The sequence below is a fragment of the Macaca nemestrina genome, chromosome 5 (genome assembly GCF_043159975.1).
Source record: "Macaca nemestrina isolate mMacNem1 chromosome 5, mMacNem.hap1, whole genome shotgun sequence".
NCBI classification, from domain to species: domain Eukaryota; kingdom Metazoa; phylum Chordata; class Mammalia; order Primates; family Cercopithecidae; genus Macaca; species Macaca nemestrina.
Window position 1 is genome coordinate 136,978,341 of NC_092129.1, and position 15,551 is coordinate 136,993,891.

The window sequence follows — 15,551 nt, forward strand, 5'->3', positions numbered from 1 at the left end:
ACCAGTAGCATCAGCGTCTCCCTGGAGCTGTCTAGAAATGCTGAGTCTCAGGCCCCGCTCCAGAGCTTCTGAATCAGAACCTGCATTTTCACTAGCTCTCCATGCAACTCCTGCTTATCAAAGTCTGTGAGGCACTAGAGGTGCACAAACTCTACCAGCCTCAGCACACCAGCTGTGAGCCCTACAAGTGCTCGCAAGTAGGGTTTTATTTTGTGCAATGTGGTCTCAGACCCTTCGTTTGTTTGTTTCTTTTTTTCCTTTGCTTTTTTTTTTTTTTTTTTTTTGAGATAGAGTTTTTTTGAGACAGAGTTTCGCTCTTGTGGCCCAGGCTGGAGTGCAATGGCATGATCTCGGCTCACTGCGACCTCTGTCTCCTGAGTTCAAGCAAGTCTCCTGCTTCAGCCTCCCGAGTAGCTGGAATTACAGGTGTGCGCCACCATGCCCAGCTAATTTTGTATTTTTAGTAGAGACAAGGTTTCACCATGTTGGTCAGGCTGGTCTCGAACTCCTGACTTCAAGTGATCCACCCGCCTCAGCCTCCCAAAGTGCTGGGATTACAGGCGTGAGCCACCGTGCACAGCCTTTTAGTTTGTTTCTGAAGAAAGAGCAGCATAGCATGTTTGCTTCTAGCAAAGAAGTGCACTTGATTAAAATTCTAATAGGAAGAGGAGAAGAGCCCTGCCTCACCATGGAAAGCCAGATTCTGGAGAAGGGTCATCCCAAATTTTTGAAATTCTACATAGGTTAGTGGATCTCAACCAGGGGACAGTGGCGATACCTGGAAACATTTTTTGGTTGTCTCGGCTGGGGAAGCTGGTCATTCTGGCAGTGAGTAGAGGCTGGGGATGCTGTTTCCTCCATATTTATTGCCCAGTCACTCTGGAACTTGGTTTCCACTCAGTCCAAATGAGAGGAGTGGGTCTATCAAATTTATGGAGATCTGGGAGATATGGAAATAATCAGAAGAACCATTAAAAGCCTATTCTTGTCAGGTGCAGTGGCTCATGCCTGTAGTCCCAGTTACTCAGGGTGCTGTGGTGGGAGGATCACTTGAACCTGGGAGGTAGAGGCTGCAGTGACCTGAGATTGTGCCTCTGCACTCCAGCCTGGGTGACAGAGTAAGACTGTCTCTTAACAAAAAATAAAGTATATCAAATTTAAAAAGAAGGTTATACTTCACAAGTATGAGAAAAGTTCAGAAACTCAAGGACTATAGGAGGGCTGGGACAAGCAACTAAGCACAGAGAGAAGGGGGCCCTGCAGAGGAAGAAACGTGGCAGGGAGAGCCCAACGACCAGAAAGTGGATATAAATTTTTTTTTATTACACAAAATACTTTCTTATTCATAAGAAAGACTTAAATACCCCCCTTTTCCCCAAATACACCAGATTTTGTTTCACTTCTCTATTTTCCAAACTTCTTGAAATGTGGTTGTGAGAAAAAAAGTATTTTTCCAAAAACGATTTTAAAAACAAACAAACTTGTGAACGTCACCAGAGATGGATGCCCCACCAACGCCACCAGGGAGGAAGGCTGGAGCTGGCCTCGCTGCTGCTTTGGTGACATGCTTTGAGCTCCTCTCCCTCCACGCCACACGGAAGTCACAGGAATGGGATGTGAAAGAGTGTTTCTCTAAGCATACTTCGCAGGGTGCCACCGCCGTCTCCAGGCACTTTTTCTGCTAGGAGATCAAGACAAGAGAAGGGCATGTGAAGGGCCAGGAAGCCGGGGCAGGGACCGCCGTGAGAGAGCGGAGGAGGAGGGTGTGAGGCGCAACCGGGTCTGTTTCACGTTGAAGCGCGAGGGCCCTGCGTTCCCCTAGGCAGCTGCGCAGAGCAACCGCTCCTCCGCCGGGCGCAGCTTCGCTGCTGGGGAAGGACAGGCAGGGATGCCTGGTGCACGCGATGCCTTGGCCCCGGGGCGGCCCAGCCTCGCCGAGCTCCATTAGTTGGCATCCGGAGCATCTGGCAGGGGCTCAGGCTGGGGCCCCAGGGACGAAGCCAGTTTGGTGAGAGCCCGCGCTATGATGTCCAAGTGGCCGTTCATGGTCCGCAGCTCCACCAGGATGTCCCCGACGTGGGCCTCCAAGCTCGCCACAGCGGCGGGCCGGGCGCGGGGCGGCGGGGATGTACTCGCGTCCACGGTGCCCTCCTCCCTGCCCGCTGTGCTGGGGCGCGGGGCGCGGCTCCTTTCCGGGCCCTCGGCCGGTGCCAGGACGGGCAGCGGCCGCTCCTTGTCATCTCCGCGTGTGCCGGGAGAGGTGGTCGAGGGGCAGCCAGGAAGCCACTCGACCAGACGCGTGGAGGTCTCCGGGGAGGAGGCGACAACTGAGTAGAGGCCTGTGCGCCGGGAGGCGCCGGAGCCCGGGGGCGCCGAGGCTGAGGGGAGCGGAGGCAGTAGCGGGGGCAGCACTGGCGGGCCTGGGGAAAAGGCCTGGGGCTCGCAGGAAGAGGAGGAGGGAGAAGGCAGGGCAGCGGTGGAGGGGCCTGGCTCCTCCGAGGAGAGGAACAAGGTGGTCGAAGACTGGGAGTCCAAGGTACTGGGCTCCGAATCTGTCAGGGAGAAAACGAGAGTCACTCAGGCATGCATACTCATCAGCATTTATTGTGCGCCAACTCTATGCCCAGTTCCATGCTAGGTACTGAAATGAATGAGAAGGTGGAAATGTATTTCCTACCCCTCAGAGCTTGCAATTCAGTAAGGAAAAGTGGGTTACATGAGCAGTTAATGACCAGAGAACAAAGTGAAGAGGGTGTGGTACAGAGCCTAGGTACTCAGGGGCAGAGAAGATCAGCGAGTCCAAGAAGGCATCCTGACCTAGCTCTCCACTGGGTCTCCAAAGGTGGCACGGGTGTGAAGACAGAGAGGGAGGTGCAGGCAGGGGACCGTGCTGCAGCTTATTTGGAGGCAATCTTGCCAAGGACAGCCCGTGAAGACTATGAAAAGAAGGGCCTTCCCCAAGATGGCCGAAAACAGAACTGTGTTAAACAGATGACCCTCCACTGACCCAGCAGAGGGAGGCTCTCAGGGTGGAGGGGAAACAGTTCAGGGCCGGGAGCCAGGAGACCTTAGTGCTGATTCTTGCTCTGCCGGAAAATGCCCTGGGACCTCGGGCAAGTCCCATCCCTCCTTGGAGACTTGGTTTCATCCTCCCATTTATATAAGAAGGTTGGACCCAATGGCCTCTGGAACCCTTCAGGACGGATCATCCTGCCTTCAAAAGTCTGCAGCTTGAAGCATTGATCTAAGTTCACAGTGGACGCACTTAAAAATCTGGAAGCACTTTACAGACCGACTTTTGTTAGTTCTCCCCTAATCCCTTGAGCTTCCTTCCAGGTAGAAAGCAGGTGGCAGCTCTTTGTGACTGGGTATGGTAACAAGGTTTACCAACCTCAGATCAAAGGAGCCACATGAATGCGAGCTACCTTAACTCAGCTATCTCAGCCACCCTGGTCGCTGCCTTTGGGGAGACGGTCCATGCTCACCCTGGAAACAGTTCTGAGTTTTACTGGAGCCAGGTTTGGAGGCTTCTCTCCTGGTTCCAGCTAGAATCGTCTGCGCTTGGCTTTCTGCATTGTCAGTTTGGGTGCCCACCCTGGTGCCCCGCCCTTTGGGGATTCCAAGCTTTTCAAAGGCAGAACTTGCTTGAGTACCTCAGCTTATTATCTTGGGGAGGGTGACCTGATGAAAGAGTCAGTGAGTAAACATATCCCCCGCTGCCTGTGAACATGTGTGCTCTCACCCCCGTCATGGGTGAGCTGTTCCTTCATCTGGTGTCTGGCTCAGACTCAGAGAAGCCCTAGTCATCTGGGGAGAGGTTGGTCCCTCATCCCTCCCAACTCCAGTGTCCAACAACGTTCTCACAGAGCTCACAGGCCCCAGATGTCCAGTTTGTGTGGGAATTGTGTCTGAGAGGATCAGAGAGGCAATTATTCCTCAGGTGACAGCATTTGAGGAAAAGCCAGCAATGTGCCTGAGAGCTTCTCTGACGGAAAAAGTTCATGGGGCCAGGCATGGTGGCGCACGCCTGTAATCCCAGCACTTTGGGAGGCCAAGACTGGTAGATTGCTTGAGTCCAGGAGTTTGAGCCCAGCCTGGACAACATGGTGAAACCCCATCTCTACAAAAAACATGATGGCATATGCCCGTAGTCCCAGCTACTCAGGAAGTGAGGTGGGAGCATTACTTGAGCCTGGGAGGTTGAGGCTGCAGTGAGCCATGATCACACGACTATGCTCCAGCCTGGGCAATAGGGTGAGACCCTGTCTCAAAAAGAAAAACAGAGAAAGAAAAAGCTCATGGGTACTTTCTGCTGTTGACTTTCACAGAACTGCCTCTCCTCCACCAAAACTACATTTCCCCAGGTGTCTGTGATTATCTTCTTTTAAAAACCAAGAATCATGGCTACTTCTAAGAACTCAACCACTATGAATTGAAAATGATCAAGGAGAAACTCCACAAACTGTTTTCTCTAGTTTTACTTGAGAAATATTAATGAGCTTCACATATCCAATTCTCATAGCAGACAAAAAAACCTCTATATTAAACCAAATAGAAGTCCAATGTGTAAAATGAAATAGAGGGAAGCGCACAGAATATTCTAGGGTAGAAGCAACTTAGAGACCTAATGCCATCATAAAGGTAGTGATAGCAATGATGCTGAGTTTTCTCCAGGCTACCTGAGGTATAAGAAAAGTGACCTCGGCTGGGCACGGTGGCTCACACCTGTAATCCCAGCACTTTAGGAGGCTGAGGCAGGCAGATTATGAGGTCAGGAGTTCGAGACTAGCCTGGCCAACATGGTGAAATCCTGTTTCTACTAAAAGTACAAAAATTAGCTGGGTATAGTGGCATGCACCTGTAATGCCAGCTACTCAGAGGCTGAGGCAGGAGAATCGCCAGGAGGCAGAGGTTGCAGTGAGCTGAGATTGTGCCACTGCACTCCAGCCTGGGCAACACAGCAAGATTCCATCTAAAAAAAAAAAAAAAGAAAAAAGAAAAAAAGAAAAGGAAAAAGAAAGAAAGAAAGGTGACCTCTACAGCCATTAACTTAATAGGCCCCAGCAAAACCTTGAACCAAAGAACGCTGGCTTAGTGAGTGTCAAGATGTCTCAAAGAGAAACCCTTCACTGTTGTTTTAGCTCAAACTTTAAAACATGTAAAAAAGTTGTTAAGACTTAACCCAACCACACTGGTAAACAGAACTGAAAATCAGAATCACCGTTTTCACAAGCCACATCACCTCCCAGAACTTTCTCCTGGCTGTCAGGAAACTTGGTTGCAGCCCTAGCTCAGCTAAAATTGGCTAAATGATTTATAGGTCTCTTCCATCCAAGCAACTGCTCATTTTATCCCGAATTTGGTGCACGAGTTTTTTGAATCAATGACATTTTTATGCATCTTTGGGGATTTCTACAAAATAATATCAGAGTCTCGCTGTACAAACACAGGTCTGTGTGGAGGTTGGGGGCCCTCAGGTGCAGAGTTGAGTTCCTCAGAACTCCCTTTCTCAGCCCTCCACATGGTCTCTGGCCCTTAGCCCGCTTTGCTAGCCTTCTGAGCATGATGGCTACATGACATTTTGTGTACTTTTCTTGTTAGCTAGAATTTAAGCCCAGAGAAAACAGCGACATTGCTTATTTCATTCTCCGCTGTATCACCAGGGCCTCAACAGTGCCTGGCATATAGTAGATGCTTAATAAATACTTGTCAACTGAACACCATGTAATCATCATCAGTCTAGAAACACGACTCTAAATGCAATAAACAGATCCAGCTGCATGTTGTTTGGTCATTCAGCACTCCGGTTATTTATCGAGTCCGTGCAATATTGGGTACATACTTCTACTTTACAAAATGTGTTTCTTGTTTATCTGATATTCAAATTGAACTGTGCATCCTGTATTTTATCTGGTACCCTCATAGGAGATTGACATTTTCATCCTGCCTATTTCATAGATGAGGAAACTAAAGCAAAGTTGGGTTAAATGTTTTGACACAATTTCAGAGTTAGAAGGAATCTTTGCTGCCATTTGGATTAATTGCTTAAAACGCGGAAGTAGAGGCCAGTGAGAGAAAGTGACTTACTGCTTGGTGACACAGCTGAGAACAGAAGTGAGAACAGAGAGAACAGTGTCTCCTCTCTCCTAGTTATCCCTTCAGGATCCTGATCATTCAGTCATGGAACAAATATGTACTAAGAACCTACTGTGTGCCAGGTGCTAAACTATATTTTAAGACACAGCCAAACCAGGCAGAGTCCCTGCCTGAAGGAGCAGATCAGGCCGTGGGCTCTCTGTCCTCCCACAGAGTCAATGAAGTGCACATAGGGGTGCAGACCTCACCAAGTCAGATTGTCTCTCTGTGCATATTAAAACCCAGAAGGCAGATCAGGTTAGGGCGGAAATCCAAAAGAGCTGCACAGCAGACACCCATCAGCTATAGTTAGCACTGATTTGCTTATAAAACTTTCACCCTCATTTGCAAGAAGGCGGACTAGAGGCTGGAGTATGAGCCGTTGTCACCCAGCAACGGAGTGCAAACTTTCCACCATAGCACTTCTTTCTCTCTGCTTAGCCACCCCTATCTCCCTCATACATATGATTGGTTTCTGAGGGGAGAGATACTACTTCTTGAGGTGAAGGAAGTGGGATTGAACTAAATAGTGGTTATTCTGGTTTCTTCCAAGCCTAGAAATATCTTTGCAAAAGTCACTTGAAAAAAAAAAAAAGTAACTAACAAGCATTTGAGAAGTGGTCAGGCTCTCTAGAAATATTTTAAAACCTGCAAATTAAAATAATAATGAATTACTATTTCTCACTTATAAACTTGTCAAAGTATTCTTTTGCTAACGCTCATTGTGAAAAAGATTGCCGGGAGAGAAGCATTCTAATACACCGATTCTACTTGAGTAGATCAGTACACCTCTCCAGAAAGCAACTTAGAAACATGTATGATACTGTTTAATGAGAAAGGGAAATTGCCACATCACATTATTCAGATGAGTGCCACTGCTTACAGGAAAATGTGTATAATAAAGCTTGGGAGAAAATAGATGGTGATGTTAGGCATGTTCGGCATGTACTGGGATTGTAATTTTCCAAATTTTCAAAGATTTCTGAAGTGACCATGCATGGACATGCCTTCCCTCATCACTGACCTTTGAGCCCAAAGTGACTGCTTCCTACCAAACCTGGTATCAAGGTCTTCTGACCACTTTCTCTTCAATCGTGTTGCTGAGTTGAGCTGAATAACTTGACTGGTAACTATGCACCTTGAAAGGCCAGATGTCTGGGCGTTTTTTGGGGGGCGGGGTGGGGTGGGGTTCAGTCAACCTTTTTGACATCCATTTGGTATTCACCACTGACACCCACCAGCCCGGGGCTTAGGCTTCCTCTGTGGAAGAGTTGAAGTGTGCACCTGGCTATGGGAACATGTGGTTCATTTGCAAATAAGACCTTCAGACCCTCTCCTTAAAAGCTATTCCTTCCACTGGCTTCCCCTTCTCCGTAAATGGCCTTCCGTGTGTTCAGCCAAACACTCAGGACTAATCTTTGACCCTTCTCTTTCCCTCAATTCCCACATTCAATCTGCCAGCAATTGTTGTCAACTCTACCTTCAAAAGATACCCAACCTCTGACCATTTCTGTCTCTAGGCAGTGGCCCAGCTGTTGATGGCTAAGCTGAGATCAGAAAACTGGTCTTCGGAGTTCCAGGTCAACACTTTCTCTGCCACACCTAAAGCCTTCTAGATTTGGATGGACTATTTAGAATGCATCTCCCAACCCCTCTCAGCCACTCCCTATGACTTGCCCCAGGAAAATCCTTTGCCTAATTCTTGGCCCCCCTTTAATACATTTTAGGTAATATCTAAATTTATTCATTGATTCATTCAAGAAATGCTTATTGAGCACAAACTGTGTGCCAGGCAGGATGCTCCATAGTGCACAAAACCAAGCCTACACTCTGTCCTCATCACGAGGGCAGAAAATAATCATATGAAACAAATGTGTGATTGCAACAGTGACAGAATTTACATGTTATAAGCTAAACATAGAAGAGGAGGATAAAAAATCCCTTCTAAGTAGGAGGGTCTGACCTCTGGAAGGTTCTTCCAGGGAACTCTGCTTGAATGGAGTTCTGAAGGATTAGTAATTAAGTAGGAGGGAGGAGAGAACACTGGAGCATGAGCAAAGGCCTATGGCAGGAGGGAGTATTGCAAATGTGTGGGACATCTGGAGAAAGCCAGTGTGACAGGAGTGCAGAGAGCCAAGGGAAGAAGGCATGCGGCATAATGATGCTCAGGAGAGGAGTACTATATGATTTACACTGTCAGTTATCACTCAATATTGATTCTCCCCTTCCTCCTCCTTTTCTGCTGGGCTATGACCACTTGGGAAAAAAATTACATTTTCCAGCCTGTCTTTCAGCTACCTATAGCCACGTGACTAAATTCTGCACAGAAGGATGCAAGTAGAAGTACTGTGTGCAATTCCTCCTTCCTGTGATCTGAGATTTGGTTGCAATGGCTGGAACTCAAGCAGCCCTCTTGGACTGTGAAGTGAAAACTGCATACTAAGGATGACAGAGCAAATAACTCAAGTGGTCTGAGTCCCCGATCACTTAAAGGAGTTGCTATGCCAATCCTCGCTGGTTGAACTGCAGACTCTTCACACAGAAAAGAAAATCTTATTTATTCAAACCTTTATTAACTTGGGTTTTCTGTCACTCATAGCCAAACCAAATCTTGATATACGTGGCCTTGTCAGACTTGTTAGAAGTTTTGCCTTTATCCCAAGAGCAATGTGAAGCTTTGTAAAGATATTAAGCTTAAATGTGCATATGCGTGTATGTGTCATGATCAGTTTTATATTTTGAAAAATTTACTTGTCTGCTGGTGGCAGGTTGGGAGGACAGGAGTAGACAGAATAAAAACAGTAGAAACAGGAGGTTGCAGTTGCAGGTGAGAAATTATAAAATGACAGTGGTTTTTGCTAGGGTTGTGGCTCTGGAGATGCAGAAAAGTAGATTCTAGAGATAGTTGGGAACAACAGGACTTACTATTGTTAGGGATTGTTGTTAGGGATGTGGTGGGGTGTGGGGAAAGAAGGTCTCAGAGAAATGGGTCCCCTACCTAGCTGCTGCTTCAGTGCAAGGTTCCAGAAATCCTGGCTCCAGAAGGGGAACTTTCCCTTTCTTATTCTCTGGAATCTGGGTGGCCCCTTCCCAGCTCACACCCAGCCCTCGAAAATAGCTCAGCTCTGACACACCTCACCAGAGGCGGCTCTCAGAAACATTTTCCCAGGAACCTGGAGGAAGGAGAAAGTCTATAGCCTTCGGGGACTGGAGGAGAAGAGGAATGGAAAGAGGAACAGATCTGTCTGCAAGAGAAGCAACATCTCCCAGCACTGCAACCAGGCCATTGCCTTTGATGGTTCAGACTTGGCTGAGTTGCTGCCTGCTGTCTTCAGAACCACCGGCATACAAAAGGGAGGGCTGAGTGTCTGATGAACTCAGCCCAATAATATTCACTTCTTTTATTTTCCAGGAACGTCATGAGACCCACAAGGCAATCTTCTGGTTTTAAGACCTGGTGAGTCAAGTCTACAAATACCTCTGACTCAATCTGATCCCAAGTTCTCACCAGGCATCTCCTAGGAACGTGGCTCAGCAGGAGAGCTGGAACTGACCAGCCCTCTGCAGGGAACAGGAGGGTTGGTTTCTCTGCTTTGGGGTTTGGGGAGGGAGGGGGTGAGAAGGGTTGGCTGCAGTGGAAATGGTGGGATTCTTGACTTGACGCTGATCATGCTCACAGTAAGAGCTGACATTGATTGAGTACTCTCGAACTCCAAGTCATGTGTTATCTCTTCTCATCTTCACAGAAAACTACAAGTGGTTTCTGTCGTCAATCCCATCGTACCATTGAGGAAACTGAAGCTTGGCTATGTTAAGAACCCTGGTCACTGGCACAGAGCTGTGATATGAACTAAGGCAGCTGATGCCAAGGCTATTCCATGTGAGGGAGGGCATGTGCTTTCCAGAGTTTTTGCAGGCATGGGAGGAGGACTCAGGAGAGCTAGCATTTGAGGAGGGTCTTCTACACTCTAGGCCAGTTATATGCCACCTTGACTGCACATTAAAATCACCTGGGGAGTTTTATAAACACTATCGGTGCCCCCGACCAATTAAATCAGCATCTCTACGAGTCATACCCAGGCATCCTAGGTTTTAAAAGCTTTCCAGGTGATTCCAATATGCAACAAGTGTTGCTCAATAAAAGCAAGTTTCAGGGTTGTTTTTTTTTTTTTTCATTTAATGACCCTATATCCATTTGTAAGTGGGGAAGCTGAAGCTCACAGAATTTAGATGGCTTGCACAAACCCCATGGCTGATAAGACTCATGTCTTGATCTGTATCTGGCTGATTCCAACACCCATGTTTGTTCAGTTCATTCCATTCTCTCTCATATTTGGGCATCCTCTATTTTGAAAGCATGCGATTTTTTAAATATAAATTTCTTTTGCAATGTTAATTTTGTTTGTTCAAGTCCAAGTGCTGTTTAGGTCAGCTGCCTGAGAGTAGCAATGCAGTCTATAGCCACTGAGTGGGGTGGGTTGGCCCAAGGGTGGCTGAAAGCACGGCCTTGGCTTCATCCAGGCTCTGCTGCAGTCAGCGGGCCAGGATCTCCAAAGAGATGTCCAGGAGCCCAGGCTGGGATGTGCCCACTGACTCCCCCAGGCTGAATACTGGCCATCTTCTGTGGCCTTGACCCCTGAGGGGCCACCATCTGAGAATGAGAAGGCCCAGCCCTGGGGAAATCCCTAGTCTCTGCTTCCAGCAGTGCTAGTGATTTCCCAAAGAGTGACATTAGGAAAGTCATCACACATTTATTTCTGTATATATCATTCAGAGCCTAATTTTCTGGAGGCTGATGGTTGAGCTCATCAGAAACAGCCTTCATCATCAATTGAGTTAACAAAGCCAAGTCAGGAAAAGTGAGAAGGGCAGCCATCCAGATGGATTCAAGCAGCCAACAGGTGCTTCTGCTCAAAGACTACCTTAAAAGAAGGGAAGAGACAGAAGTGAGACCAGACACCTGTACACCCACGTTCATAGCGGTATTATTCACCAGAGTCAAAACGTGGAAACAACCCTCGTGTCCATCCATGAATGAAATAATAAACAAAATGTGTCACCAACATACAATGGAGTATTGTTCAGCTTTAAAAAGGAAGGACATTTTGATATATGCTACAATATGGATAAACTTGGAGACCTCTGCCAAGTGAAATAAGCCAGTCACAAAAGTTAGCACACAAAATATTGTATGATTTCCTTTGTATGAAGTTCCTGGAGTGGTCAAATTCATAGAGACAGAAAGTAAAATGAGGGATTAGTGCTTGAAGGATACAGAGCTTCTGTTGGGGAGGATGAAGTTCTGGTGATACTTGCCCAACAGTGTGAATGTACTTAAGGCCACAGAACTGTATACTTAAAAATGGTTAAAATAGTAAATTTCATGTTGTGTATACTTTACCACAATAAAAAGGTGGAGGAGAAGTATGACACCTTAATTCACAATTTTGTCCAAGCACTTGAAAGATCTATATATGGCATTACCATAAATGTTTATACAATGGGAATGGGAAGAGCTGATAAAACAAATTGATATTGAGAACATGATAGATCAGGTATGGGTTAAGCACCCCAGGAGGCCCCTGAGGATGAGGATTACTTACCCAGCCCTGAACCCTAACTAAACATGAATGCCTCCTCAAAGATGTCTGATTTTTTAGTCATCAGGGTGTCAAATTCTACTAAAATGGCTTTGTTGAGACTGTGTGGATGCAGGTTGGGAGAAAGTAAAGTCTAGAGCCTGACACTTTCAGAACCACTCTTACACTCATCTGCATTATAAACAAAGTGTTGCAACCTCCAAGCATTTCACAGTCAAGCTGCTGGCTCAGGTCACTCATTCCCACTGGCAACACCGGCCAGCGTTTGGGTCAAGAGCCCCGTGGTCCTCACCCAGGCTTCCAGACACCTCATCCCTTTTTTGCTCGCCCTGCTCCAACTATCCCTTGAAGGCACCAGGCACATTCCCACCTCAGTGCCTTTCCACTTGCTGTTCCTGCTGCCTGAAATGCTCCTCCCTCAGACATCTGCATGCTATCTCCCTCATCTTCTTCAGCCTTCACTCAAAGTCACCTTCTCAAGTGTGCTTCTCTGGCCACCCTACTTAAAAGTGCCACCCCCCACTCTACCACATCATCCTCCTGTCCCCCTTGCTCTGACCACAGATGCTATCACTGTTCCACTCATATGGCCAGGGCATATGCCTGGGGAGGAAATTGCATGTGCAAATGCATGAGGCTTGGAAGACTGTGGCCTCAAAGGCTGTCTGAAATGGCTGGAGTGGAGCGTGCATGGGGCTGGGGGACTTCATGGAATGGCTTAAAGGGTAACAAGGACAGAAGGTTGAGGGAGTTTGTCTACCAAGCTAAGGAATTTAAACTTTAGCAGGCAATGGGGAGCCACCAAAGGGTTTTAAGTAGGAAAGTAATAGATTTGATTTGCCTTTTAAAAAGATTACTTTGGCAGCCAGTGGAGTGGAGGCTGAAATGGATGGGGTGAGGCTGGAGGCAAGAAGACCAAATGTAAAAGTAATATCTTGAACATTGATGAGCTCAAATGATGTTACAGCAGAAGGGAACGTAAGAATGACATCCAGCCAACCAGTATTAGAAGACATTTTTTTCTAGGAATAGATTGAATTTCAATAAAAAGAAACTTTCCTGCCACCCTTTATGACAATCCTGTAAACGTTGGCTCCTGCCCTCATTCAAGTTGGCCACCCTTGGTCTTTCATGCATCACCATTCAATAAAAGCAAGCATGGGTTTTATGGGATTGTTTGGAGAGCCCTGAGCCAAAGTTTTCAACTCACTTAGGCAAGGCTGCTCTGCCAATTCCTAAATTGGCTGTTTTTTACATATAGGGTGTGAAAGATATCTCTATGCATCTCTAGGAACACACCCATTTGGAAGGAGACACATGTGACTATATATAATATCTTTATGTGCTTTTTGAAGGGATGTTTATACAACCTGCATATTCTTTGGCATGAATATTTTTGTAGAATGGTGAAAGAGAGAGACAGCATGAGAAAGCTATTCCTATGCCATAACTGACTTTGGCTCACAAAACGAAATGCAAAATAGATTATGTTCCTTAGCAATGCCTCCAGGGTTGAACAGCTCCCAAGTCAACCCACTTAATCCTTCCTCCTGGAGGGTCACTCACCTTTGAACCTTATTTTGTAAAACTACCATTAAAAAAAAAATAACAATGATATAGCCCAGTCCAGGCCCTACTGAAACCCAGGTTCCCTGCCCCCAGAGGAAGAGCTCACCAAAAGAGTCATCTTGCTTGTAAAACTCGGGCTGCTTGAAGAACTTGATGGAAAGAGCGGGGTAGTAAAAGACGGCATTTTGGCTTTAACAAGGCCAGGAAGCTCAGAGTTCGACCAGCTGTATAGTCTGAACAAACCCAAGAATATTAGAAGCCGGGGTCACCTGGAGCCAGGACACCACCAGGAATGTGGGGAGCAGAGACAGTCTGGCGAGGAGCAGCAGGAACGACCGCAGCCCCCTGCTGCCAGCTCCCATGTGAGTCAACAGGAGGGCAGGGGGATGGCCAGGACAGGCAGGTAGGAGGAGTGATCCTGCAGGGTGAACAGGCAAGCTGCGCCCAGCCACATGGGGTTCACTTGGGCCCTGTTCACACCATCAAGCTCCAGGACCTCCGGGAGGAGCCAAGGGTGACAGATGTGCCAGCCGGGACAGGCACCTCAGAGAAAAAGCCTCCTTGGTTTGTTCCATGGTGTCCCTTTGCCAAGTCCCCAACCCACACTAAGCAACCAAGCAGGGGGATGCCCCATCTGGAGAGGAGGGAGGTGATGGCTCCGTTCCCCAAAGCAATAGACAGCAAGGTTTCTCACAAGGATGTTCAGGAAGTCTGTGGCAGGGCAGTGGCAGGGCAGCGGAACTGGCTGAGTCCTCTAGCACCTTCCATTTGCCTGGGGAATAAAGTAACACTGCCTACCCCTGAACACACTTGGTAAACATCTGGTAAGAGGATAATCCTGTTTCTCTCGGCGTTCCATGGTGCCCTGGGAGCAGACGCTGGCTCTTAACAACTGATGCCTCTGGTGTCTGTTGCCACCTCTTACCACCACCCCCTTGCACTTAGAAGCAAAGAATCCCAAGAGATGGCAGGGCCATATTCAGTTCCCTAATTGTCCCATCCAGGCACTTTTAATGCCCAGTCCTTTCTCCTAAGAATTCCTCTGAGACCAGAGCTCCCAGCCTTGCCACTGTGTCTCTCCCTCAGGACATCTTTTCTAATTTGGGTCTGAGCTTTTCCATTCCTTCATTTCATGCCGTTCCTCCTAATGATAACCCTTTGTGCCAGGTTCAATTATATACAAAGCTTAAATGAGCAACCCCAACTCTAAATTTGGCCCTGTCCATTGAAGGGGGTGGGGGTGCCTTGGTCATTTGGCTTTGCTCAAAAAGAAAGATGCTGCTCCCCATGGGGAAAAAACACCAAGGAGAGGGGGAAAAACTTTTGCAGAAATAAACATCTAGAAGAAGAAACAGACCAGCGCTGGCTGCCCCTGGTCACTGGGGCTTGAAGCTGCTTCCGCATCTTCAGCCAGGCCTGGTAGGACTCTTTGTCCCACCACAGGCATGCAGAAGCTACAGACATGCTTCGATTTTTCCTTTTAAAAACGCCCTCCGATGTGACCCTACCTATGCTCTCCCTGCAGGGTTAGCAGAGGGTGAGATGAGAGCATTTGCCAGGAATTTCCTGACTTCTGTGAGTTTTTCTCAAGATCTGGTCATGAGTCAACATGATATACTGGGACACATGGTGGAGCTTGCAGTGGACTCCCCTCCCTTCTGGAACATCAGGAAAACCATGTCCCTGCTGAGTAACCCTGGGCAAAAATCCCAAGGCCCCCTCCCACTCCCTGACTCTCCCTCTGTACTGTCCCCAGGTTAGAGGAGATAAGAGAAATACATTTACAACAAACTTGATCAGAATATTAATATTCTCCAGAACTACACAAAGATCCCTGTTTATGCAGCTCACCTCCTTTCAAAATTAAGCTCTCTTGTATGATTCCGTTGCTCTTTATGTTTTTGGCATTTAGAAAATGGGAGGAGGGGGTGATGAGGAGAGGAATGGAGAAGAAAGGAGAAGCAGTGCCCAGATTCACGATGACAAGATCTGAGACCCTAACACAGCCCCTGAGAGGTCCAGGTGAACTGGGCTGCCAGATAGGTAGAACTAGCTATGCAGTTTTATTAATGTTGACAACCCATCTGAAATACTCAAACAAAGTAGATTCACTACAATTTCCTGTGTGAGTTCTGACTACCAGAACTGGCTATCCTGGCCACTGGAGTCCAGCCATGATCAGTTTCTGCTAGTGATAGTTTAGAATTACCCCTAAGAGTTTAGGGGAGAAGCTCAATGGAAATCAAT

At 47.3% G+C, this 15,551-nt stretch overlaps 1 protein-coding gene across 4 annotated transcripts in view; it reads right to left on the reverse strand.

Annotated features, from left to right (window-relative positions):
- Positions 1–1,370: 1,370 nt before the first annotated feature.
- LOC105489529 (RUNX family transcription factor 2) overlaps positions 1,371–15,551 on the reverse strand; it is a 352,919-nt gene continuing 338,738 nt past the window's right edge. For all 4 annotated transcript variants that reach the window (XM_071096966.1, XM_071096964.1, XM_071096965.1 and 1 more), the window contains one exon: positions 1,371–2,552. In XM_071096966.1, the coding sequence (XP_070953067.1) occupies positions 1,945–2,552 (608 nt within the window). In that variant the 3' untranslated portion in view covers positions 1,371–1,944. The remainder of the gene's footprint in view (positions 2,553–15,551) is intronic.